This window comes from Lacerta agilis, chromosome 17 (genome assembly GCF_009819535.1).
Source record: "Lacerta agilis isolate rLacAgi1 chromosome 17, rLacAgi1.pri, whole genome shotgun sequence".
Lineage (NCBI taxonomy): Eukaryota > Metazoa > Chordata > Lepidosauria > Squamata > Lacertidae > Lacerta > Lacerta agilis.
In genome coordinates this window covers 4,969,971-4,996,635 of record NC_046328.1, presented here as the reverse complement: position 1 = coordinate 4,996,635, position 26,665 = coordinate 4,969,971, and the positions used below count along the sequence as shown (strand labels likewise).

Genomic DNA, 26,665 nt, shown 5'->3' with positions numbered 1-26,665 from the left:
GATGCTGTTTCCCATAAGCAATGGATTTCCTATAAGCAGTGCTATTTTTCTAGAAAAAGAGGTGCTGGAACTCACCATGAACGCCTCCCTACCCACCTGAGAGGTGCTGGAACTGAGTTCCTGTGAGTTCAAGCTGGAAAAAAGCCCTGTCCATAAGGCATCTGGTTCACTACTGTTCCAGCTTTGTAGCTCGACTCTCGTCTCCCCACCCTCTCACTATATATAAGGGTCTGGTGACTTCTGTTTCAGTGTATCTGAAGAAGTGTGCATGCACACGAAAGCTCATGCCAAGAACAAACTTAGTTGGTCTCTAAGGTGCTACTGGAAGGATTTTTTTAAAAAAATTATTTTGTCTCGTCTCCTGATTTGTCTCAACAGCCACCAAAGGTCCATTGTCCAGAGATGCACGGAAGTTCCCAAGGTCCTCATGATATTCGACTATGCACAGCCCTCCCATCATAATGGCAGGCATTTTGCTAGCTATTTTATTTTATTTTATTTTATTTATAACTTCTATACTGCCCTTCATCTGAAGATCACAGGGTGGTAAAATATAATAAATAAATGTGAGTGCCTGAATTTTGGTCCAATTGTGCTGGACACGTTAAGAGCCAGATAGCAGGGCTCTTCCTCAAAAGGGTGACAAAGTAGGAGAGTGGATTGTGCCAGAATTTCCAGTCAGGGAGGCACAGGGCTCCAGTTCTTTCCCAGAAAGGCTAAAGCTTGGGGAGCGGGGAGATGAACTCATGGCCCATCCCGTCAGCCGTCTTGCTCAATCTTCTTAATCAAAATCAACTAAGGAAAGCATCAAAGGTCAAGAATGCCACGCCGTTGGCCACGGCCAACGGGACACGACACATTTCATCAATTAGACAAGAACAACAAGGGACAGAATTAATGGGGTAAAGAAGCACAAAATTAGGCAATTACATGCACGCTGCCTGGTGAGGCTTAGAAGAGCGTCTCACTTGCGGAGGACAGAAAGGGAAGGGAAGGGTGTGTGGGTTTCTCAGGATTCATTTGCAAAAGACCGGAACAACTTATACTATCAGTTAGCTCCAGATTATTTTGGCTCAAGTAGGTAATTGTGAAACATTATTACTTTGTTGTGACTGGACTCTTCACTCTGGATAGAATTAGAGTGTCTTTGGCTGTTTGTGGCCTGCACAGAGCTCATAGAGGCAGAAGGAACTGGATGTTCTTGGCAATTTGCTTTGTTTGACGGTGGAACAGACTCCCTTAGAAGGTGGTGGACTCTCCTTCCTTGGAGGTTTTTAAGCAGAGGTTGGGTGTCCACCTGCCAGTTCAAATCCCCGCGACAGGGTGAACTCCCATTGCTCGGTCCCTGCTCCTGCCAACCTAGCAGTTTGAAACCATGTCAAAGTGCAAGTAGATAAATAGGTACCGCTCCGGCGGGAAGGTAAATAGCATTTCCGTGCACTGCTCTGGTTCACAGAAGCAGCTTAGTCATGCTGGCCACATGACCCGGAAGCTGTACAATAAAGCGAGATGAGCACCGCAACCCCAGAGTCGTCCGCAACTGGACCTAATGGTCAGGGGTCCCTTTACCTTTTATAGAGGTCACTAAGGGAAGGCAGGGGTTTCAGCATCTAAGAAACAATATCAGCCACTGAACACAAACCCAGCTCTAGCCATTCTACCACTAGACACAGATCTAGACTCTCCCTTCATACATAAAAAATTAATTGTCATGCTGTTTACAATTGTCCATTGGGAGATTTGGAAAAGACTCTAAAGGACCATCTCTGATGGTGGGATGACAAGGGAAATCTAGGGATTCAGCTCTTTCTGAGCACCCAGAACAACACAGAAGGGTTGTTAGAACTAAACTTTCATTTTAATAAGAGATGGTCCCTGAATATCAAGTATGTAAATAGATGTGGACTTAATGTAGTACCATCACCCCTCCAACACTCATGCTTCTTTATGATGGAGAGGCTATGTCATGGACAGCTGAAGTCCATGCAATGATTCAGTTATTTGACAGTGTTGCTGCTCAATTTTTCTTTTTATATGTGACTGATAAGCACTGTAACACTCCTTGGGTTTTGTTGGAATTGGTCGGTGCTATTTTACTGATTAATAAAATATTCTATAAAAGATAAAAGAAACAAGAGAGGATCCAATGGCCTTTTCGGCTCCCTAGCTGGGTGGTAGAATTATCACAGCACAGCCCTGGAGGCTGGAGGTTTTAAATTCTCTTACACTGTGGGAATTAAGGAAGCTACAGATCTTTCTGCTCATCACTTTTCCAGTGCTGCTGGGATCAGCAGGATCCCAGGTGTGCAGCAGAGGAAGTGAGGAAATGGGACTAAAAAGGATAGACATGGAACTGACGGCAGGAGAACCAGTGTCTGCTGCCTCTTCTACGCCTTCAGAGGATTTGCATGTATCATTCAACTCTTGGGTTGGGGTATTGTTTAGGAGGGGGTTTTTGGGAGGGAAGTGTTGTTGCTGTTGCGTTACGTTATGTTTTGTTATGTTTGTGATTATGTATTTTTTATGTGTTGTAAGCCGCATTGAGCATGGTTATAACTTTGGAAGGCAGCATTCAAATAAAATGACTGATTGATTAATTGATTGATCCCCAAAAGAGTTCTGTGTTCTTCAAAAGCTTGCTAGCTTATAAACCCAACTGGCCCTATATGAGATCTCACCTTAGCTAAAACAAAATAAAATAAAAAATTCCTTCCAGCAGCACCTTAGAGACCAATTAAGTTTGTTCTTGGTATGAGCTTTCGTGTGCATACACACACTTCTTCAGATACACTGAAACAGAAGTCACCTGACCCTTAAATATAGTGAGGGAGTGAGGAGGGGTATTACTCAGAAGGGTGGTGGGAATGGGGGATTGGCTGATGGGTGTGGAAAACCTGTTGATGACTGTTAACGACTGCAATTGGTCTTACAGGGAAAGGCAAGGGGTGAGATGGCTAAAGATAGCTTTGTCATGTATAATGAGATAAGAATCCAATGTCTTTGTTCAGACCAGGTTTCTCCGTGGTTTTAAGTTTGGTAATGAGTTAATTCAGCAACTTCTCTTTCCAGTCTATTTCTGAAATTCCTTTGTATTAAGACAGCTACTTTGAGATCTTGTAAAGAATGTCCTGGGAGACTGAAGTGTTCTCCTACTGGTTTCTGTCTTGTGATTCCTGATATCAGATTTATGTCCATTTATCCTTTGGCGTAGGGTTTGGCCTGTTTGTCCAATATAGAGAGCTGAAGGGCACTGCTGGCATTTGATTGCATACACAATGTTGGAGATGAGCAATTAAATAGTCTTGAGATGGTATGTTTGATGTTGATGTTGTATCTGAAGAAGTGTGCATGCACACAAAAGCTCATACCAAGAACAAACTTAGTTGGTCTATAAGGTGCTACTGGAATGAATTTTTTTTTTTAATTTTGTTTTGACTATGGCAGACCAACACAGGCTACCTACCTGTCACCTAAGCTACTTTGTATTGTGGGATGTACCTTTTAATGGCAGAGTTTTGAAATTCAGCACCTCCCACATACTACAAAGATATTAATGTTCCTGGGCACCTAATCCTTTTTAATGACATTTCCCCAGCCAGTGTTACTCGGTGCTCAGTAACACCTAAATACCTCGGCAAAAAAAATACAAAAAAAATTGTTGGAAACTCAATTAACACCAAGATAAGTCTACAAAAGCTATCTTAACACATCTCCGTGTGGCGTAATGAAGTGAAGAGAGGAGGGGGAGGAAATAAGAGACTGCAAGGAACAAACGGGTGATTTATAACTTCGAGGGTTTACAAGAGTTACAATTTATCGTGGAGTGATAAATAAGAAAGTCCCTCATCAGATAAGAACTGCAGCAGAGTTATGTGGCCATGAAAAGAGAAGTTCTGGCTGTCGCTCAAGTTTAAAGGAATCTCAGTCAGATTGTGGGAGTTTGAATCAGCTAATCCTCTAATCAGTCAATTAATTGATTACATCTGCACAAATTTCCATTATCAAGGAAAATAACAGTTCTAAAGTGGGGGGGGGGAGTATATTTTCTTTGTTTTTTGGTGTCTCTGTGTGTCACAGCAGGCATTATCATAGAGCAGACATTTCTTCCTGAGAGAGTGAGAGGGAGGAGGAGAGACTGAGTCAATAACTTCTATTTAGGATGGCTAAACGCAGTATGTTTCTGAATACCAGTTTCTGGAAAGTGCAGCAGGAGAGAGCGTGGTTGCACTCAGGTCCTGCTTGTTCACATGGGCATCTGATCGGCCACTGTGAGAACAGGATGGACTAGATGGGTCATTGGCCTGGTCTCATAAGCTAGAGCCATTCTTATTTTCTTATGAGAGAGAGTTAGTGAGAGAGGGGATGAGAAAGAGCCTCTTCTAGGATGTCACCAGAAATGTGTTGTTGTTGTTTTTAAAGAGCACATAGCTATATATTTCATGGCTCATTGATACCTTCCAAAATTTCCTGATTAAAATAGTAAAACAAGAAATTGAGGGGATGCACTGCTGCCAACTCCATGGGGCCCTGGGAGCCCAAGCACCCACAACGTTTTTGCTGTGGCTGTTCGGCCTCTGCCCCTGCCACTGCCACCTGCCATTTTATCTCTGGCACTCCAGCACTGTGGCCATGACTGGACCAGGGCCAGCTCCTCCACCGTGTGGCCTCTATTGAGGCCTGCTGCAGCCGCAAAGATGCTTCCAGGGTGCAGCCACAGCCACAGGCCTCTACAGAGGCTCCACAGTGGAGGCGTGGGTCCTGGTCCAGTTGCCACCGCAGTGGCGGAGGTCGTATGCATGCTGCACCAACATCATGATGTGTGGAGAGGTGTGGCACACGCACACTGGGCACCCACGGTATGGGTCCCAAGTTGGCTCACCTGAAAGGATGTAAGTATCCTGCATTTTGATACGACTTGTCCTCATTTTAGGAATGGTGTTCCCGTACATCAAAGCCTAAGGAAATATCTGGCCATTAGGGAAGACTTTGTCGAAACGCATTTGGCCAAATGGATATTAGGGAGCACTCATTTATACATGTCCCTATGGGTTGTTGTTGTGTTTTTTTTGCCTTTTAAAGGTTATAAGAGTGCTATGCAGTGACTGCGGCAAGGATTTTGTTGGCACAAAAGTGGAAGCAAGAAGAAATACCGACAAAGGAAGAATGGACAGTAAAATTAATGGAATATGCAGAATTGCACAAAATGACGGGAAGAATCCGAGAACAGCGGGACCAGAAATTCATCAAAGACTGGTTTAAATTTACGAACTATTTGAGAGACAATGATTCTCAATTAAATACGTTTATAGGACTTCAAGAAGCTTTGTAGATAAATGTGGAAATATTAGTGTAATTATGAATTTTACAGTGACTAATATGTATATGATTTTTAAGCAATGATAGATTTAAGAAGTATAGAATTAAGATAGAAATTTGAAAGCCATTTGAAAGGTCTGAGGGAAGTCACGGCTATGATTGCCAAAGTAGATGAATGTATGTGAATTTATATTTTATTTTTGGTAGTAGTTATAGATTAAAACAATAAAAATCATTTATAAAAAAAGAGTGCTGTTTTAATATTTCTGCTCTTACATTTTACGAGTGGGGTGAAATGATTCTTCAAGTCCATTGAAACCAGCTGAATTGATTAATCTAATTTGTTCGTCAACTAAACACTGCAACCGTGGCTTTTAGGATGTTTAATCTCCAGGAAGTCATGAAAACCACAAGAAAAGCGAAGCATTTGTGTGCAAGCCAGAGGAGATACAAGAGCGAAGGGGAATGCCTTATGCCGAGTCAAACAACTGGTTTGCTGAGCTCACTCTTCCTTGCGCTAGGGGTAGCTAACATTTTACCCACCAGATGTTACTGGGCTCCCAACTCCCATCATCCCTGGCCACTGGCAGGAAGCAGAGCAACAAGGGTTATCCTCTCTTTTCATCTTTCAGTGGCAGTGATCTTACAATATTTCTTTACTCTATCTCTTCTGATCCAGGGTATTCTCAGAATCAATGACAGGGATCAGAAGCACTAGCTGACCTTTTCAATGTTCTTTGGGAAGTCAGGAAAAACGCATCACTTAATCACACCTTTATCCTGACTGTGTATACAGAAATGATGGTTTTAACTGTCTCAGGAATGCGCCGGTCTGCAGAAGGTTGGCACGCAAACACCTCCTTATGATGGGGTGTGTAAGGTCCGTAGGGTGGTTGCTCGCGAGGAACCAGGCAAGATTCCAAACCGTCTTTTAAGGGTTTTATTGTGCATGCTATTTACAGTGCAGAGCTACAAGTTCATGTCTGTATCAGTCACTTGCAGAATCCGGGAGTGGCCCCTTCCGGCTGTGACCCCAACATAAGAGTTTCAGTATCCAAAATCTCTGCCTCCCCTCCTTGCGTTTCACCCCTCTGCGCACTTGGGACACTGGAAATGGCGTGTCTCCCTCCTTGCCCGCTGGGCGAGGGGAGTACAGGGTCTCTCCAACATCCCCAGAGCCTCTGCTCTCAAGACCCAGGGCTGCCTGCTCCTCCCACTGCTTCCTCCACTGGAAGAGGAGGGTGCTGCTGGTCAGGTGGGGCCGGGGCTCTCTGTAGCATCCTGAGAGCCCTTCCACCACCCTGCGCTGAGCCAGGGACAGTTCTCTGACAGGGTGGAACAGAAGAAGCTGCCATAGATTTAATGAGTCAGGCTGCTGGTCCATCTAGCTCAGTAATATATACTCCATAGGTCATCATCAACCAGCTGGGACCCACAGGAGGGTCGCAAGGCCATCCCAGGTGGATCGCAGACAAAGCTGAGGCCATGATGTGGGTCTCAGCTAAGGTCACCAGAACCCTGTCTGGACTAGAACACTTTTTTCTGATTGAAACACACCATTGCTGCAATGTTGGCATTGGCCTTCTTCAATAAGATACATTTACTGATCAATCATTTGTCCCACTTTCCTGGAGCTCTATATGGAGCATTCTTTTCATTCTCTAGTCTATTCTATGGCTTCCTAAACTTCTCCTGGCATGGAATTTTGCTGAGGACTAGCATGTAGAAGTGTCAGCTGCAGTGGTGGCATGCAATTTAGCACAGGTGGCATGCAGGCAGAGTTAACCCCCTTGAACAGCTTGGGAGACATCCCTAATGCCAGCAGGTGGCACAGGTAGGATGCTCGAGGTATTAAGCCCTTGCCAATTCCAGTACAAAGCAGAGCTGAGTCTAAATTTCTAGGAAGGGACCCACCCCCCTGCAAAAAAGTCTGATATTGTTGGACTACAATTATCCCTGATCATTGGCCATGCTAGCTAGGATGGTGGGAGGTTCTGCAATATCTGGAGGCCCACTGGTTCCTCTGTCTCTGCCTTAGAAGCTACAATAAGAAGAGGGGGGAGGAACCCCCCCCCCCATTTTTGGTAACAATTTTTTTAAACAAATACAAGAACCATTAAACACTTATCCAGCAATACATCTAAATAGTTTCTTTTATCCATTGACTCTAGACATAAACTTACACATTTAACATGCTAACATATTACTTAACGTAATCACCCATTGCGAGTATGAGTGGTGGTATAACAAGGTTTTGATTTGGGCCATTAACATCATTAAAGAAAGGGGTCTACATTTCCTAGAAGGTGTCTCTATTCATTATGCCTTTAATGCAATGGTAAGAAGCTTGGACATCGCTGTATCCCAAATACTATTTTCCCGTATTTTACCCAATAAAAGTTAAGGTCACATTTCTTAGCTGCCAAATTCAAAGTTGCAAACTTGACTTGGAGAATTTGCTGAACTTCTCTCCCCCCCCCCCATTGTTTCATTCCACTTGATAATGAACTCATTCAAAGTCTTTAAAAGTAAGGTGAGAAGGTGAGTTTCGGGGTCTGGCATAAAAACCAGAGCTGTCTATTTGAGAATGAATAATAGGCCAGCCCTAATATTTCCCAGCCCACTTAAGATCCCCCCATTAACGATTCTCTGACAAAGCCTCTGCTACCTTTGAAGCCATCCCCAGTCATATGTCACTCAAAATAAAAGGTTAGACTGATGAGCATAACAGGACAAAGAGGCAAGACTTGGAGGTTCAAACAGAAATCCACAGGGGACATATATGCCAGCTTGCAAATCATTAGCAGCATGAAATCAAGAAGGAAATGTCTCCTTCCAGAAGCTGCAAGAGTATTTAAAATAATTCTACAGGAAAGTTGGGGAACCTGTGGCCCTCCAGACTCCAACTCCCATAATCTCTCACTATTGGCTGAGGCTGATGGGAGTTCTGTGGACATCTGGAGGTCCACAGGAATCCCCATCCATGCTCTGCAGCCTGACTAGTTCTTTTCCACACACGGTCCTGGTCTGCACATGCAAGTGAATGTGCTGTGGGTGGATAGTAGGAGTCTTGAGAGCCAGTTGGTGTAGTGGTTAAGAGCGGTAGACTCATAATCTGGTGAACCAGGTTCGCGTCTCCGCTCCTCCACATGCAGCGCTTGGTGGACCTTGGGCTAGTCACACTTCTCTGAAGTCTCTCAGCCCCACCCACCTCACAGGATGTCTGTTGTGGGGGAGGAAGGGAAAGGAAGATTGTGAGCCGCTTGAGACTCCTTTAGGGTAGTAAAAAGCGGGATATCAAATCCAAACTCTTCTTCCTTTCTTCTTCTTGAAAAGATTTCAGGTGGATGCTCGCATTTGAATGCAAGAAAACCCCCCTGCAATTAGAAAATGAACGCGCAGGAGGAGGCTAGGTTACAAACTTTACCTTTGATGTGCTAGCTTTTTGCCACACAACATTTTTTTACATGATGGTGCTTTCCAAAAGCTGAATCCCACAGTCTGCATGACACTGAATACTAAATGAAGACAGAACATGCTCAGTCCCTGGGCTTGTAGAAAGGTCATACTTCTGCAAACATCAGGGTATGTTGATACTGCCCTCTTGTTTCTCAGAGGCCCCATTGCTGTTGGCAACTCACCACTTGAGTTCATTGTTAGGAGTGATGATGAATAGGCGAATTCATGGTCATGGAGTAAAATACCATCAATGAATAAAGGACCTCTGTTTTCAGAGGCAGTGTTATCTCTCTGAATACCAGACATAGGGAAAGGCCACCTTGGTCAGGCTCTTCTTGTGACCATCTCAAAAGAAGAGTTTTTGGATTTGATTATCCCGCTTTATCACTACCCAAAGGAGTCTCAAAGCGGCTCACCATTTCCTTTCCCTTCCTCCCCCACAACAAACACTCTGTGAGGTGAGTGGGGCTGAAAGACTTCAGAGAAGCTTGACTAGCCCAAGGTCACCCAGCGGCTGCATGTGGAGGAGCGGAGACGCGAACCCGGTTCACCAGATTACAAGTCTAACCGCTCTTAGCCACTACACCACACTGGCTCTCTGTTTAGAACTGGGGTGCACTTCCTTACCTTTATGACGTCTTCATCAGCCGATTTGCATTCGGTGGAACCAGACACATCTCTCACCGATCCACTATCTTTCAAACGGCAACCACCTTACTGGACAGACACCGGCTTCCCCGTCAGGATGGCTGTGTTAAGGACTTCCGTGTCCTGCAGAAGCACACAGCACATAAAGATAGTGCCGTTAAAATCAACCTGACAACTTCACTCAGCTCAAGAGTTGCTGTCAGAATTTTGTCAAGTTACTCCTTGGTAACCCCAGCTTGCCAGAAAGGAAAGACTTGTCTCCATCATGATCTGAGCAAGTTCCAGTAGCTCAGCACCACTCCCTTAACTCACAGTGGGAGTTGCTGCTCAGTAGGCAGTAAGGGACGCTGGTGGTGTTGTGGTCTAAACCACTGAGCCTCTTGGGCTTGTCAATCAGAAGGTCGGCGGTTCGAATCCCCATGATGGGGTGAGCTCCCGTTGCTCAGTCGCAGCTCCTGCTAACCTAGCAGTTTGAAAGCATGTCAAAGTGCAAGTAGATAAATAGGTACTGCTCCAGCGGGAAGAGAAACAGCATTTCCGTGCGCTGCTCTGGTTTTGCCAGAAGCGGCTTAGTCATGCTGGCCACATGACCTGGAAAAACTGTCTGCGGACAAACGCCGGCTCCCTCAGCACAACCCCAGAGTTGTCTGCGACTGGATTTAACTGTCAGGGGTCCTTGTTAGGCAGATGCTGAGGGGCAACATAACGCTACTGATAATAGTAGAACTTGGGGTCATACCATGAAGTAGAATGGTGGGATATTCACCACAGACAAAAAGGAGGACTTTTTCAATGGTCTGACTCAGCATAAGGCAGGGCTCGATATTCCTGTGATGGAGTTCCCCAGCTGTTCCCTGTTATGCTGCTGCTGCAGCACCACCACTACAGGTGGCCAGTAGCGGTACTGCAGCTACCAACTCAGCAGAGATCTTGTGCTATAAAAGGGTGCATTGAGCCCTATAAAACAATGATTTCAGCCTGGAGCCTCAGCGTCAGCAAACTGACAATTGGCCTCAAACTAAAAAATGCTCAGGCTGCCATCCCTGCCTGCTTGCTTTATCCAACCCTCCAGCTCTGATACTGTCATGTTATACAGCTTCTACCTTGATGCCTTCAAGCTATCATCCTCTTTGATTTCCAAATTTGCCTAAGCAGATAGGACATAAAGCAATTCTCTTCTCCACAGGCATAATGGCCTAGTAAGCAAAGCCTTCATTTTCCTTGTCGGATTGCTGTGGCACCAACAGCACTGAAATGGAAAATGCTAATTTTAGCAAATACCCACACACACCCAAACCCCACCTGGAGATATCCTAGAGGCCACTGAGCCATATACATCTCCTCTCCCTTCTCAGATGTAGCGCACTAATGAGCCCATTAATGCAAAGTTCGCCAACAAGTCACCATGGATGCCGTTTGATTAATTACTTTAGCCATGCCACAACTGCGCGGACTGGGGCTTGCAAAGCAGCAGCAGAAATCGAAGGGAGAGACTCTCCAAAGGCACTTCAAACAAGCCATGTGCCCCAGAAAAGCAAAATTTGCAAACAAGACTGGATATTTTGATGATGGCACTGTTGGCAACTAATCTTGTGGACCTCCTTTCTCACATACTGTTGAGCTTCAAACATCCCCCTCTCTAGTTAGTTAGTTAGTTAGTTAGTTAGTTAGTCCTCACTTACATACCTCAATACTATATTTTTGAAAGAAAAATTGGGGTGGGTAGGTTGGAGTGAGCAGGAGCGATTACTTATGTAAGAACCAAAGAAGAGCCCTGCTGGATCAAGCCCATCTAGTCCAGCATTCTATTCTTGCAGTGCCCAAGCAGATGCCCAACGGAAGCCCTGAATGCAACAGCACTCTGCCCTCTTGCCATTTCCAGTAACTGGTATTCAGAAGCATCCTGCTTTCAACACTATATATGTATGTATGCATTTGTAGTCATTTTTTTATCCACCCTTCTCTTCAGGCAAAAAAAAAAAAAAAAAGGCTCTCGGTGAGACTAATATCAGGGAGAAGACCACTCCTGCTCTCAGGTTAACCATCTAGGAGACACAACACAAAAGGAAAAGAGGGGAGAGGCAAGCTCAGGTCTTAACTACAGAGATCTTGCAGTGGGAAAAGAATGGGGGGGGGGAACTGGAGAGAAGCCAACAGGTCTTTGGGCAAAGCTGAAGGAGAAGGCTTGTAGGACACCTTCCCTGCACTTTCTCTTTCACACACAAAGCCTCGTGTGATGGGCGCTGCAGGGGACTGTTAAGTAAGCAGCTGGTCATAAGGAGATTTATATCCTGCCTTTGGACTGAATGATCCTCAAATCAGATTGCAACAGATTGTAACAATCTCTGCCCCCACCCTCTTTCTCTCTCTCTCTCACACACACACCCTTGTAGTGTGATAGAGCCTGTTGCTTGCCTAGATGGAGAATGGAGAGATGACTGCTGTAGAAACATCTGGCTTGGGCAGGGCTGAAATGTAGCACTGGAAAGGAGTCACATGCCTTACTATAAGTTAGTCTATTCATTGTTAAAACTCCATCTGCATGGGGGGGGGGAATTCCTCTGGCTCCACCCATCAATGGCATGCAGCCCTCCGAAGGCTTGCTTATTTCATTGTCAGGGTTGAGCCAGACGAGGAGGAGTGGTGGCAAGCCTCCCCTGGCAAGGCTGCACCCACAGAAGGATCTGGGGAAATGGAGGAATTCATACCTGGAGAAGACTGGTGGCAGCACTTCTCGGAAGAGGAAGAATCAGATAGGGAAGTGGGAAGACCAGAACAGGAGGAGGAAGAAGTCGAGCCAGAATCAGGCCCTTGTGAGGAGAGGAACCAGCAGAACCCCTCCCCTCCTCCCTTCTCAGCTGTAGAATATAGGGAACAATTAGAGGCAGCTGCAGTTCATAAGAGACGTGGTTATGAGCCGGCTACTTAAGGAAGACCGGCTGCTCCATTCAACAGCACCTGCAACTGCTGTGCTGGAGTGCTTGTCCTGCTCCCAATTCCTGTGTTCTTGCTTGTCCTGCTCCCAATTCCTGTGTTTGTGACTTCAGCTTCCTGACTCCTGGCTTGTTCCTGACCGTAGCTTCCTGATTCCTGGCTCGTACGTGACTTAGGCTTCCCTGACTCCTGACTCAACCGACTTTGTCTACTCCTGACCCCTGTGCGACTGTCTGACCTCGGCTGGCCTTGACTTGGACTGTTACTGACTTCGGCTTTTCCTGACCCCGGTACTGTTACCGGGGCTGGCTTCGGCTGGCTTCTGACCCATACTGTTGGACCTCAGCTTTATCTGACTCTCACTGCTGCTCTTCAGCGCGCCAACCTGTTGGCGTCCTAACATTCATAAACTATATACACCACTTGATCGTAACAAAAACAAAAAACCCTCAAAGCAGTTTGCAGGAAACCCTGATGGTTTCCCATAAAGGAATGCAGCCCGCAGCCTGAAAAGGGTTCCCTGCCCTGTCTCCGACAGGAAATCCATGGCAGCCTACTAACAATCAGCAAAAATGTTGTAAGTTCTTCATAGCCCACAGTATAGAGTGTGAGAGAGACCGATCCATCAAACAAACCATTAAATGAGCTGAGGCACTGCTGCCGTCCTTGCAGCATCAGTATCCCAAATATTTTTTATGACATTGAGAAAGTAGAGCGTCACATGCTTTCAAATGCCTCCAGCTTGTGGGGAGGAAAAAGAGATTGTTCTGCTTTGAAAAACAAAACAAAAAACCAGCTGCCTCTCTAAGACGTGTGGGAGGTGGAAATTCAACAGATTTTCTCGACAAGGAGACGCAGTGATGGGCACCAATTTGCCTACCCTGTGTGCAGTTTCTTCCTGATGTGTGACCATTAAAGGCCCTGCTGGAAGGAGAGAAAGAGAGAGAGAGGCTATCCGGGCTGGATCAGGGAGAGGCTGTAGCACAGCTGTAGAGAAGCCCCCAGATTCAATTCCTGCTATCTCCAATTAGAAGGATCTGGCATCAGATGTGGGGTGGGGGGGAACCTCTGGCTGAAAACTTGAAGGCCCACTGCCAATCAGCCTAAATTAATGGGGACTTCAGGCCCAGAGCACCACAGCACCACAGAGGACTTGGCATTTGTCCAACGAAGAGGTGCCCTCTCTCCCCAAAGGGGCAATGTGGTTTGTGGAAAATGGGCTATGGATTTAAGGATCTGGAAATTTTAGGAAAAGGTGTGGAGTCAAATATTTCAGGAATGAAGAACTGAAGGAGAACTTGCTGGATCATAGAATCATAGAATTGTAGAACTGTAGAGTTGGAAGGGGCCACAAGAGTCATCTAGTCCAACCCCCTGCAATGCAGGAATCTTATGTCCAACGTCAGGCTCAAACCCATCACCGACCTTGAGATTAAGAGTCTCATGTTTTCCCAACTGAGCTATTAAGGACCATCAGAGGCCAGCTTCCTGTTTTTACAGTGGCCAACCAGATGCCAATTGGAATCCTGCAAGCCAGGCAAAAGGGAAGTAGTGCTTTCCCGACTTGTGATTCTCAGAAACTGGCATCCAGAGGCACACTGCTCAGACAGTGGAGATAGAACATAGTGATCATAGCCAAAGCTGGCTCCCAGGCCACACCCCTCACCAGTCTTCCTTTGCATTCTCCTTGAGTTCTTCTTCTTCTTCTTCTTCTTCTTCTTCTTCTTCTTCTTCTTCTTCTTCTTCTTCTTCTTCCTCGGTGTAGCAAGGCCAAGCAAAGGCCCTACCACAGCCACCTACTGGCCACAGTCTGATGACATTTCAATTTCAGCCTTTCCTGGAGCCTCATAGTCTTCACAGACTGTCACAGACTGCCCACGCCAAACCCCAGAGAGTCTATTCCTGGAGTCTTATCCTGTGTGACTTGGGATGTGTCTCTGAACTCCAAACATGCATCTTGCTTGCCTGGATGCAGGTCAGCAAGGGGTGGTTGAGTTTGTAGAAACAGCCTGCCTTCACGGAGGTGAAAACTCACATTAGTTGCTCTGCCCGCTTCTGCCTCTGGCCCGGTCCGCTCCTGCTGCATATGGCCCCTGGAAGGTTGCTCAGAAGAGAATGTGGCCCTTGAAAAATGTTCCCCATCCCCCAAGCAGACAATACTGGGGTGGATGGACAGAGTCTGTAGAGCAGCATCCTACATTCCTGCATCTCATGCATCCTGTGCATCCTTTCACATATGTTCCATTGCAGCTAAGTGGTTTAAGGAGCACCGCCTGTGTTCCAATTACTATTGGATTATCATGCCTAGAAGCACTTAAAACCATGCACTCAATTCCTTTCCTTTCTCCCCCTCCCCTAAGCAGAGCCATTCGCCCTCACCCTTCTACAGAGACATGTGGCTTAGCTTTCGGTTTCCAAGGTATTTAAACATCTGGCTAAGAGCTGACAGTAAACAGGGGACAAATGGTGTGAAATAAAAAGCTACAAGATGGCAACGTGTCTATATTTTATTTTATTTTTACCCTGCACTCCAGATGACATAAACCAGATGCTTTATGCTCCCCCCCACCCCAATCTGCTTTATGTTCATTGATGATTATGGGGTTTATTTCTACCCAGCTGTCATCCAGTACAGAGGGACAGGACAAGATTGACTAAAACAGAAAATTAAAATAAGAGGAAACACAGAATGCAAAATAGGAAACACGGCTATTTATTTATTAAGGTCACGACTCATGGGTGACTTGAAGGATTAATCACCACAAGAAAGGTGGCTTTGCATTTTCATAAAGTATTTAATACACTCCATAGAGTTTCTCATCATCCACAGGGGGACATGGCAGTTGTCCACCTGAGAGGTGGTGAGAAGGGAAAGGAAGACTCACCCACCCAATATGCAGAAGTTGGGTGGTTGTGGCATTTGAACATTATGGAGAAAGGTTTGGGGTGAAATCTTTTGGGCACTGAGAACAGAAAAAAGAGCTTGCTGGACTGAGCAAAGGACTATCAGAGCCCAGCACCCTGTTCTCATAGTGGCCAACCAAACATGTAGGGAATATGGCCGGATTGGCGCTGGCAAACCACGTCGATTCTGCCAAGGTTAGAAATACAAGCGCTGGCAAACCAAGCTGACCCTGTAACGTCAGGATGGGAGATACAGGTCAGTGGGACAGCAAAACAAAGGAGTGGTGGAAAAGTACTGGAAAGTCACAAGATGAGCACGGGAGGGGTGCATGAGAGAGAGGCATGGAGGATGAGCACGTACGTAATGGAGATGTCATGTGGGGATGTTTTGGGGTGTTACCAGAGTACCCTGTGTAGGAGCATGTCCTTATATGGTGTGGATGTACCACCATTGGGTTATATGTTTCCTTATTTGGTCCCTGAAGTTGTTCCTGTGGGACTCAATCATTAACCAGTGCGTGAGATTGCTAATAAAAGGGAGCCCTCGGGTGTGGCTCGGGGTTGCCTTCCCGTTGAGACCATCCTGTCGTCACGTCATTTCTTTGCCGGTGCAACACTAACGTCCATGGGAAACCCACATGGAAGACCTGAGCACAAGAGCCCTCTCTCCTCCTGTGGTTTCAAGCAACTGGCAATCAGAGGCATACCGACTGTGGAGAGGGAATGCAGCCATCATGGCTCATAGCCATAAATAGCCTTCTCCTCCATGAATTTCTCTAACTAATCCTCCTTTAAACCCATCCAAACTGATGACAATCACTATAACTTGTGGGAGGAAATTCCATAGCTTTAACTGTCTGCTGTGTTTAAAAGTATTTTCTTTCGTCTGCCATAAGAACAGAATTCAAAACGTCTGTTGAAGTAACACACGGCACCGAGGTGAATCCAGAGGAGGGGGGGAGTGACAAGCAGCTCATTCTGCCTAGAGATTTGGGAGAAAATTTGTCTCGGTCACTTTTATCTTTCTTTCTATAACGAACTGCTTTCCATGAAATTTTCTGAAGTGATTAACAATAAAAAGTATCATAAAAAACATCCATTAAAAAACATTAGGAATGAAAACACATTTAAAAACAAGATCAAATCCAATACAGATGCAGATTGGGATAATGATTCCTGCTAAAATGGCTTGTTGGAAATGGAGGGTCCTCAATGGGTGCTGAAAAAAACAGACTGTCTGCTATACAACTGGAGAGAATTCCAAAGGTTAGATGCTGCCACACCAAAGGCCTGATTCTGCATTGTATGGAACAGCTCCCCCCTTCTGCCCCCAATGAGATGGTATCTGCAAGAATCTCTCTCCTGTAGAGCACAACAAACCACTGGCTATATACAGTAAGGGGTGAGACAATCGTGGACCAACTTGTACCATCTGTTTGCTCCAGACTAGTGCTGAAGTAACACTCAGATCCCTGTTACAGGTGGGTAGCCGTGTTGGTCTGCCATAGTCAAAACAAAAGAAAAAATTAAAAAAAACCCCTTCCAGTAGCACCTTAGAGACCAACTAAGTTTGTTCTTGGTATGAGCTTTTGTGTGCATGCACACTTCTAGCCTCTTCTTGAATCCAGGCTCACAGTGAGCTATCCATGGTCCTGATCATTGGGGTATTTTAATGTCAACCTGCCTCATTAGCACATCTTGAACACAGCTATCCTTTGTGCACTTGTACAAATTCTGCAATAGTTCCCCAACTCCCAAACAACAACAAAAATGCATACAAAAATGGGAATACGTATTTACTTGCTGATTTTGACAAGAGCATATAAAAAAGAGCCTGCTAGAATTAGTCCAGTGGCCCATCTAGTCCAGCATCCTGTTCTACCAGTAGACAACCAGATGCCTTTGGGAAGCCCACAAGGAGCTAATAATCCTCAAATACAAAAGTATATGACCAGCTTAAAAAAAGCAAAAATTACAATCACTAAAATTATATATATATATATATATATATATATATATATATATATATATATATATATATATATATATATCTGCACATACCAGCAGCACTGTTGTTCCCTGAAGGCTTGTCACCAACATTTATAACATGTGTCATGAACTGCAGACTGTAGACACATGTCACACATCCACAGCGAGTGTGTGTTCTATAACATTGGTGCCACTATAACAAACGTGTTCTTCTGAGTATGTACAGGAACATGTGGAACCACAAAGAGGACCTCTTCAGATGATCTCAAATGACCAGAAAGGTTGATTACAGGAAAGTGTGGACCAAAATACATGGTGTTATGTGAAACTGCTTTTTAAAAAATGCATAATTAGGTCAAACTGTGTTCAAAAATGGGGGTTTTATTGGGAGAAATGTGCATACAAATTGTCCTGCAAGTTCTAAGGAAGAATGTCAGGTATGGGAATTACTGTCAGAGTGGTGGGTTGAAATGTTGTGACTGTGGTGGGCCAAATGTTCACAATCTTTCCCTTCCCTTATTTACAATGGGAGAAATTTGGATAGAATGTCTTTTATATGCCAGATTCTTCTACTGTCACCTCAGTAGGCTGTAGATTGCCTTTTTTAAGAAATGGAGGAGAGCTTCTCAACCACCACTATCACCCAAAAAAAAGGGAAGAAGAAAAACACTACAAGAAAATGCTGTGATGCTGAAATTCAGCCAATGCGAAGACTTTACACAATGTTGTCCTAGTCAGGTTATATTCAATAGACTGATCTGCACTAGAATCAATAGGACATTCTGGAGGGTTTTGATTTGCAACTCTGCTCTTAGGAAAAATTAACAGATGAGTGGGCAGTTGTGTCCCTGTGCAAGCTTGCCATACTTGGTGGTCAAACATAAAATGACTAGAGGAGACAAAAAGTAGGGATATGCCTCCATGTATTTTGAAGTGGGGAACGATATCCTGTTCCAACATGGCAGGCAGCCTGTGGAGTGCTGGAAAAGTGGAGTATGAGGCTGCAAGGATCAGGAATGGAAAACGAAGCTGGTCTGGCTCAGATACTTCAGGACCTGCAGCAGTTCCCAAAGGCAGGAGTCATTGAAGCTCAAAGTGGGACCCAATGACTATCAGAATTTAAACATTCCAATGGAAGTGTAAGAGATTTAATGGGGTGGCTTTCTCACTTGGACGTGAGCACTGTGGCACCATTAAATGTTAATGGAATTGTCCCTTTTGTATTTTCCAGCAGAAAACTGCTAAAGAGAAAAAATTATTTTGTGGTTGATGGGCAGTTTCAGACTCATCTCCTGTAAAGCCTGAGTTGCCACTTTCAGGTTGGAACTCTGACATCTCTTTTACCACTAACTCCAAGTGGTCTACAGGTGTCCAAACCCCATGAAAAGTACCCTCTGCCCTTATTAAATGAAATTATGGGTGCAGACAAGCAGATTCTGTTCAGCTTATCCAGGATGAGAAGAAAAAACTCTGCTTGTATGGAATATTCAGGAAACACTGTATGCACAGAACTCCACCCATACTTTCAGAGTGACTAGATCTTGACCCTGTAGGTTTCAGGTCCCAGAGGTGAGCCAGAAAGCAAAGTAATCTTGTTTCGAACCCCAGAGGCCATTACAATTTAAGTACAAAGTGCACTTTGAACATGAAATTCTCTCCAGTCAAGTGGGAGAAGGCAACTCAAGTTGTAGCCGCCATTCCAGAATAATAATTATCTTTGTGTTTATTCCTTATTCTTCCTCTGAACTTGACTGCATTAGCACTTCAGCTGGGCTCTTCTTAATTACAACTGTAACCTGCTAATAGTGTTTCTTTGTTGTCTGAGGGAATCTACTTCTTATTCAGCCTTGGCTAAATTAAAATTTAATACAACATCAGGTCGCAACAGAACTAGGAAGCAAATGACAGCTGTTTAATTAAAACCTAAAGCTGATTAGATGGCACCACCGAGAGGAATACTCCAGAGGAAGAGTTGAAGGCTACAGAAACTCGCAGCAGGGGATAATGGCTCTATTTAAGTCCCCATGTATGGCCAGAGACAAAACTATTATCAAATGGCTGAGATGGTCAATTGGGGGCAGAAGGTCTACCAAAAGCTTGTTGAGAATCCAGTTCAAATTGTGATCGCCTCTCCCATTCTCCATTAACAAGCTGGAAGCCTCAGCCAAGAGTTGGGATTATCGGCAACAACTAAATGGGACATTAATGAAGCTACTTTATTAAATCAGTGAGTGTGGCAGGAAGCCCAAGTAATTAGGGTTTATAGAGTGTTACCAAATGAGGTGGACTGAGCCACACTGACAAAGAGGCAGGGAGAAATAGCTCCTTCTCAAAGCAAACTTTGCCTGACACATAATATCCTAGATGGTGGAGCAGGGCCATGGCTCGGTGACAGACCACACAAGGAAGGTCTCATGCTCAATCCTCAGCATCTCTAGGTAGGGCTATAAAAGGCTCCTGCCTGAAATTCTGAAGAGTGGCTGCCAGTCAGGGCACAGAGGCCACAGGTTCCCCATCATAGAATCATAGAGTTGGAAGAGACCACAAGGGCCATCCAGTCCAACCCCCTGCCAAGCAGGAAACACCATCAAAGCATTCCTGACAGATGGCTGTCAAGCCTCTGCTTAAAGACCTCCAAAGAAGGAGACTCCCTGCTGAAGACATTACTAAGCCAAATGGACCAATGTTCTGGCTCCACAGAAGCTTGTTTCTTATGTTCCTATTTAATTCAGAACTTTATTCAGAACCATGAGGACCAGAACCTTGCTTAATTTGGGGAAAACAGCCACAGTGGGCTCTCCTTATAAGGATGTCCTCTCTATCTCACCCTTGGGACACTCTACAGACCTTTCCCCTCCTGGCTGGCAATGTGTCATTGAACTGTGATTATGCCTCTTCCTTTCCTAGGTGGAGAGAGTGTGTAGAAACTTCTGGATTTTGCACAACTTGAATATAACTTACTGTACAAAGGTAAGATTCCCATCAGTTGCTACCTGCAATTTTGTCTCTGGCCTTTCCCACCATTGTCATGCAGTCCCTGGAAGATCACCCGTGAGGCTATGCAGGCCTCAGTTCACTACCCCTGGAGCAAGGCAGTAGAGGATGCTACAATATCTTGGTCACTCTTATTACTGGTTGTGTGCCAACAAGCAGTGACAGTGCAGCAAGGAGGACTAATGACCGACCCTGTAGGTCCCCGGGGGTTGACAATGGGCCCCCTAAAGGGCTGTCGACTTTCGCCATTGCCCAGTTAAGCCTATTTCTGACACAGGCTCCCAGATACTAAACAAGGATATCAGCAGATTGATATATTCACACTACCTGTCTCGAAGGTTTCTAGTATACTTAGCTACCCCATGGACCAAATGGACTCTTGGCTTGGCCATTCATTAGTTGTTCCATCTACCAGCACACCAAAGTCTTCTGATGCAAGCACTGCTGAGATGGATGTCCAAGACAGGTTTTTTTTTTGTTTTTTTTTTACATTCCATGTTAAGAGGTTAATGCAAACACACTGTGGTCCAGTCAACCCAGCAGAAAACACTCTGTCATAAATTAGGAAGAAAAGTGAGAGGCCACCTTACGCAGCTGACAAATGCTACAGCTAAATGCCTTTTGGCATTTACTTGGAACAACTGTCTTTGCCAAAGAAGGCACTGAGCCAATCCATTTGTCTGCAGAAGAGAGTCCCTTTATTGCTATTCCTCTGCCTCATTCCTGCCCTGATGGCCCACCTTTCGAAAAATAATTTTGTATAAACAGTGATGGGACAACCTTTAGCTTTCTAGATGTTGGTGGGCTCCGACTCCCATCAGCCCCAGCCAGCATGGTCAATAGCCAGAGGTGATACAATGTGAAGTCCAGCTCCTACTGGAGGGCCACATGTGGTGGTACTGGTGCTCACTGAGAGGCCAACCATAGGTGGAGCCTGAGCCAATGACAGCCAAAGCCACCTAATTCTAGTTTTGTCCACACCCTCCTCCTTCCTGCTGAGTTCTGCAATGGGCAACAACACTGAGACTAAGGAGGAAGAGAAGCTGACAGCCAGGGCTACCTTTTAGACTTGTAAAAGTTGGGAGTTGGTTGAGCACAGACTCGGGTTGATGGGACAGTACCCCACTTGCCCTAATGGGCAACCCTCCACTGGCCACTGGTTCTGCAGTCCTGGTGTAACAGCGGGTGGAAAGGGAAACTTCCAGAAGTCACAGGCCAGCCTTTCTAAAGGCAAGTCCTTAAAATGAAATTATAGTGGAGGGCTGGGTTCATCCCTTCTTTTTCTGTATCAATTATTCCCTGCTTTATTTCCACCCCCACCCTGCTCTGATCAAAGGGCAAGGCAGTATACATCTGATAAGTGAGCTTAATATCTAAATTAGATGCTTTGCTACAATGATTACAAGCCCCCATAATTTCCCTAACACACTTTCTCTTCCTGCTTGGATGGAATGGTATTTCCAGGATTTCAAATACATATTAATGAATGGCAATCGCAAGGAAAGCTATGTTTATTTTCTGCCACGCAGGCCACGGTGACTCAGATGGAATTTTTCTTTTAAGGGGTGGGGAAAACTTGCCATTTTTGGCCTCTGTGCTCAAGACAATTTACTCTGGAGGACCGCCAAGGAACAGTTTAAAGGTTGCAACTTCCATCGCCGATAACCGCGGAAATGTTTAAGTGAGATGAGGCATTTATAAAGCATGAAGCAATGCTTCCGAAACAGCGGTGAGAGGCGGAACCATCGACTTAATTGCTGTACATTCACACTTGACATTGCCTATGGAGGGGCTGAGAAATCAACCGGGGAGGGGGCATGAGTCAGTCAATGGCAGCACATCAGTACCAAGCATTGACATAAGAGCCCTGCTGGGTCAGGCCGGAGATCCACCCATTCCAACATCCTGTTCTCACTGTAGTCAACCAGATGCCGATGGCAAGCCTCCAGGCGAGGTCTGATTGCAGTTGTCCCCATTTGTGATTCCTAGCAACAGGAGTTCCGCCTGCTTCCAAAGATGGAGGTAGAGAACATCGGCTATATAGGTAGTAGCCATTGAGAGCCCTACCCTCCATTCATATGTCTAATCCTCTTTTAAAGGCACCCATCTGGAAATCTAGCATTTCAGTGATGCAGTTGCCTTTACAGCACCCTGAGCTCCCTTCTAGTTGCTGTGCCATGCCAGCTCTTAAAATACCTCCAGCCTGTTTATGGCTTACAGGTAGCAGATTATCTCTTCTTCCTCTGCACCATGTGTTTGACCAGGAGGAAGGATATGAAATCCTATTTTATCTTGGAGTCTATATTTCGCAGCATATGTTAATTGCTAATATGCCACTGCTAAATCATCTTCGTTATCCAAACTTAGGCTTCCCCCTGGAATAATATTAAATGTGGCTCACAAGTTCTACTGAGGCGTAAAACTGAAGGTAGTGCAATTATACCACCTCTCTCTCTCTCTCCCTCAGTGTGTGATTTAATATTAATTCTCTCTCACAGGATAAATCCCCCCCTACCTGATATTCCCTGGGGAATCCTAATGGGAAGTAAAGCTGTTATGCAGGTAGATGGCAAGGTGGGGGAAAGGACTGACCTTTAACTTTGAAATGATAGCCTGCAGGATCCTGACTGTCCCATCTGTCAAAATGGATCACTGTTAATAATGAGGTACAACTCAGAACAGTTAATATGCAAAGAAACCAGCTGGAGAGGAGAAAAAATAAAAGTTAGGGGGCAGAAGGGAAGGGAACTTCTTTTATCTCCTTCCCAGAAATTGTTATTTCTTCCAGAAATGATCTCTTCTTTTACAGTGCACCTTACTGAATAAGCATTAATTCAAGCAAATTTTCCGGTGGCCAGATATACCCATAATCCAACTCTCTTTGGATAAATGCCATATGGAACACAGAGGTGGTTGGACCACTTGTGTGTATACCTGTATACTAGGTGTGGGGGACCTTTTGCCTTCCAGGTGTTTTGCTGAACTATAACCCCCATCAGCCCCAGCAAGCATCGCCAGGGATGATGGGAGCTGTAGTCCAGCAACATCTGGAGGGCCAAAGATTCCCCACAACTGGTACATACCATAATTCAGTGCAATATCAGGCAGAGAAACCAGTTTTCCTAAGAATCTCAAAGCAAGCAAGTTTCTGGTCCTTACTGACATAAGGAAGTTGCACATGAGAAACACATGCTGAAATCTCAGCAGCCACAGAAACTCAAGATTCCCTGTGACTGTGAGTGATGGTTTAGTATCCTGTATTTCTCCACATCATCGTTGTAGGTAGTAGATGCCTAAAGGCTTTTCCCCATATTATGAAAACTCTGTCTCTTCTTGGTTGGGGGGTGTATGGGGAAAGTGGTTCGTTCACTCACGTGTGGTTGGAATGTAAGGAAAGCCAGGAATTCTGTGCCCTCAACCCTAGATGTACACAATGCTCATTAAGATGGACCATGCAAATTCACTTTGTATCACACTAGTATTATTTATTAAATTTGTTGGTGACTTTATCTTGCCCAAAGCAACTTACAAACAAGCAAGCTGCTTGTCTCAGTACAGAGCCTGTGTTCATCCACCGCAGGATTTTAATTGTGTTTTCCCCACCTTCCAAATACAGAGACCACATAAGAACACCATTTTCAGTTTCCTTCTCATGACAAATTCTTCCTTCAACCATGACTTATTTGTTTTCCCATAGAGCCTGAAGACTTTTTCCAAAACACACATGCTGAACATCTCTTTGCTTGTTCAGTCCTGTCTCTACATCTGATTAACTCCTCTTCTCCTTCCCAACTTTTTTTTTATATTAAGAATGACCTCAATCTTGCTTGAGTTCAAAATGAAGTCCCACTATTTTATGATTATTATATTTCCCTGCCTGTAATTTTCAGGAAAAACTTCATCTGTTTCCTATGGAAGAGCCTCACTTTTGACATCCTGCTTCAGAGGACGTGCCTGTTGCTCTTGTCACCTGAGGCTATTATTTGAGCATTGGTGGGATTTTGCAGCCAGATGTTCCCTTAAATCTTTTAGAAAAAGTAACCCAAATCCACTTGCAAAATAGTGCATGTGTTTAACTGGTTGGGGGCAATCCTATGCCAATATCTGCTGGGATGAGCAGTTTAGGATGCAGCTGATCTCTAACTCAGCCGGCTGTTAAGTCTCCAACCAGAAAGGGGGCAACTAAGGCTGGACCCTAAGTTGGTTCAGCTTGGTCATATGACCAGGCAACCTGGCTTGAAACACTATTTTATAGGTTTGTTACCCCTCTGCCAAGTTTAGGCACAGCACCATCAGTAGCCCCACTGCTGAACAGAGTTTGAATGTGGTGTAACCTTAGGCTGAAGTAACTTACCCCAGCTTGCTTCTCATGCACAGGATTGAGTTTGTGGCGACACAATAATAATAATAATAATAATAATAATAATAATAATAATAATAATAATAATAATAAAATTTTATTTATACCCCGCCCTTCCCCGCCAAACCGGGCTCAGGGCGGCTAACACCAATAAAATCACAACAAAAACATAAAACAGTTCATTAAAATACAGATTAAAATACAATTTAAAACTAAATCTAAACTTCAGCCTCATTTTTAATTAGCCCACCAATCACCCCAACAGAACGAAACATCAGGGTTAAACTGAAACCAATCCAAAGGCTAGGTGGAACAGCTCCATCTTGCAGGCCCTGCGGAAAGATGCCAAATCCCGCAGGGCCCTGGTCTCTTGTGCCAGACTGTTCCACCAAGTCGGGGCCAGTACTGAGAAGGCCCTGGCCCTAGTTGAAGCCAACCTAGCATCCTTGTGGCTCGGGACCTCCAACAAATTATTATTTGAGGACCTTAAGGTCCTACCTGGGACATACCAGGAGAGGCGGTCCCTTAGGTATGAGGGTCCTAAGCCGCATAGGGCTTTAAAGGTCAAAACCAGCACCTTAAACCTGACCCTGTACTCCACCAGGCCTTTTCAGTGGTGGCTCTCTGTTTCTGGAAAGCTTCACCAGGGAAGCACGCCTAGCCCCATCTTTGATATTAATTGATTGAGTGATATTAACTCAGATTATTTCCGAGTTTCCTACTCAGAAATAAGCCCCATTTATTTCAGTGGGGCTTACTCCCAATAAATAGGGACAGGATTGCAACCTTGGGATCAGCATGAATACAACAGAAGTTACAGAGAAAGCTCTGGTAGGTCTTTCTTTCCTTGGGCCTCATCTGCCATGTCTCTTAAGTGGAAGATGTTAGCGGGCGTTTACTTTGGTAGCACTCCAGATGGCTGAATGCACCCAGGAGGAACTCCCAGAAGCCTTTACTAAATGTAACTCATGTACAAAGCTGTATTTTGAAGCGTCTTCTGATGCCATCTCAAAGGACGCATGAAATATCCAAGCTGATGAGAAGACAATGGCAAACAAGGCGACAGCAGCTGGTTTACCTAAGACATTTAAATAGGATCCAGCTGCAACCCAGATTAAGAGCCAGAAGTGGCATTTGGCAAGGAATAGTAGAGAATCAACCCCCTCTAACTGCCCCCATTCATTTATGAGAGGGAGAAATGGGGGAGAAATCTGATTCAGCTTGCACTTAAAGGCAAATTATCATATTCACACTTTATGAAACAATATGAGAACCAAAACACTGCCATCTATCACACCTATTCGAATTTTACAGTGCAGCTCTCTAACTAAACAAATATTCACCAAAATGCATACATTAGATGTACATCCTCAATTAAAATTGTGTTTCGATTACTTTGCTCAGCAATTAAAAACTCTACTATCTTTTCCCACAAGCAAACTTACGAAGTTGCTTTTCGGAGTGAGTGGTGTCCTGTGCTCACTTAGTGGGAGTAGGAGAAATTTTCAAGGGGGCACGTTTAAAAGTGAAGCTACCTAATTCGTGCATCCCAAATTACTATGTGAACTGCAAAAAAGCCACCCTCCGAAATGTGAATTTCTCCTTTGCAATGCAGCTCTCAAGGCAAGTAATACATATAAGAGGTCACGGGTAACAAAATGGCAAATGCAAGTCAGTGTAAACCTGCAAAAAGTGATGCAGATCAGGGAAAGACAAAGAGATGGGAAAGGTTCAGAAAAAGGCTGGCAAAATGATCACGGAGATGGAGCAGTTCCCTTATGCAGAAAGATGTCAATATTTGGGGTTTTAGTTTAGTTTAGTGAAAAGGCAAGGAAGGAGCAACATGATAGAAGTGTAATAGGAAAAAAACGCAAGGTGTGGTTGAGGTGGGCAGAGAAAAGTCCCCCCCCCCATAACACTAGAACTTGGGGACATACAATGAAGCTGAATGTTGAAAGATTCAGAACAGGCAAAATAAACTTCTTCTTCATGCAACACAGAGTTACACTATGGAACTCAGTCCCACTAGAAACAGGGTTCCTGATGCAACACACACACACA

The 26,665-nt window shown here is 44.8% G+C and overlaps 1 protein-coding gene across 1 annotated transcript in view; it reads right to left on the bottom strand.

The window, feature by feature from the left end:
* The window catches only part of LOC117061831 (transmembrane protein 132B-like), a 349,705-nt gene that overhangs the window by 50,038 nt on the left and 273,002 nt on the right, over positions 1 to 26,665 (bottom strand). Inside the window, 1 exon segment of the mRNA XM_033174812.1 lies at positions 9,403 to 9,546. Coding sequence (XP_033030703.1) covers positions 9,403 to 9,546 — 144 coding nt within the window.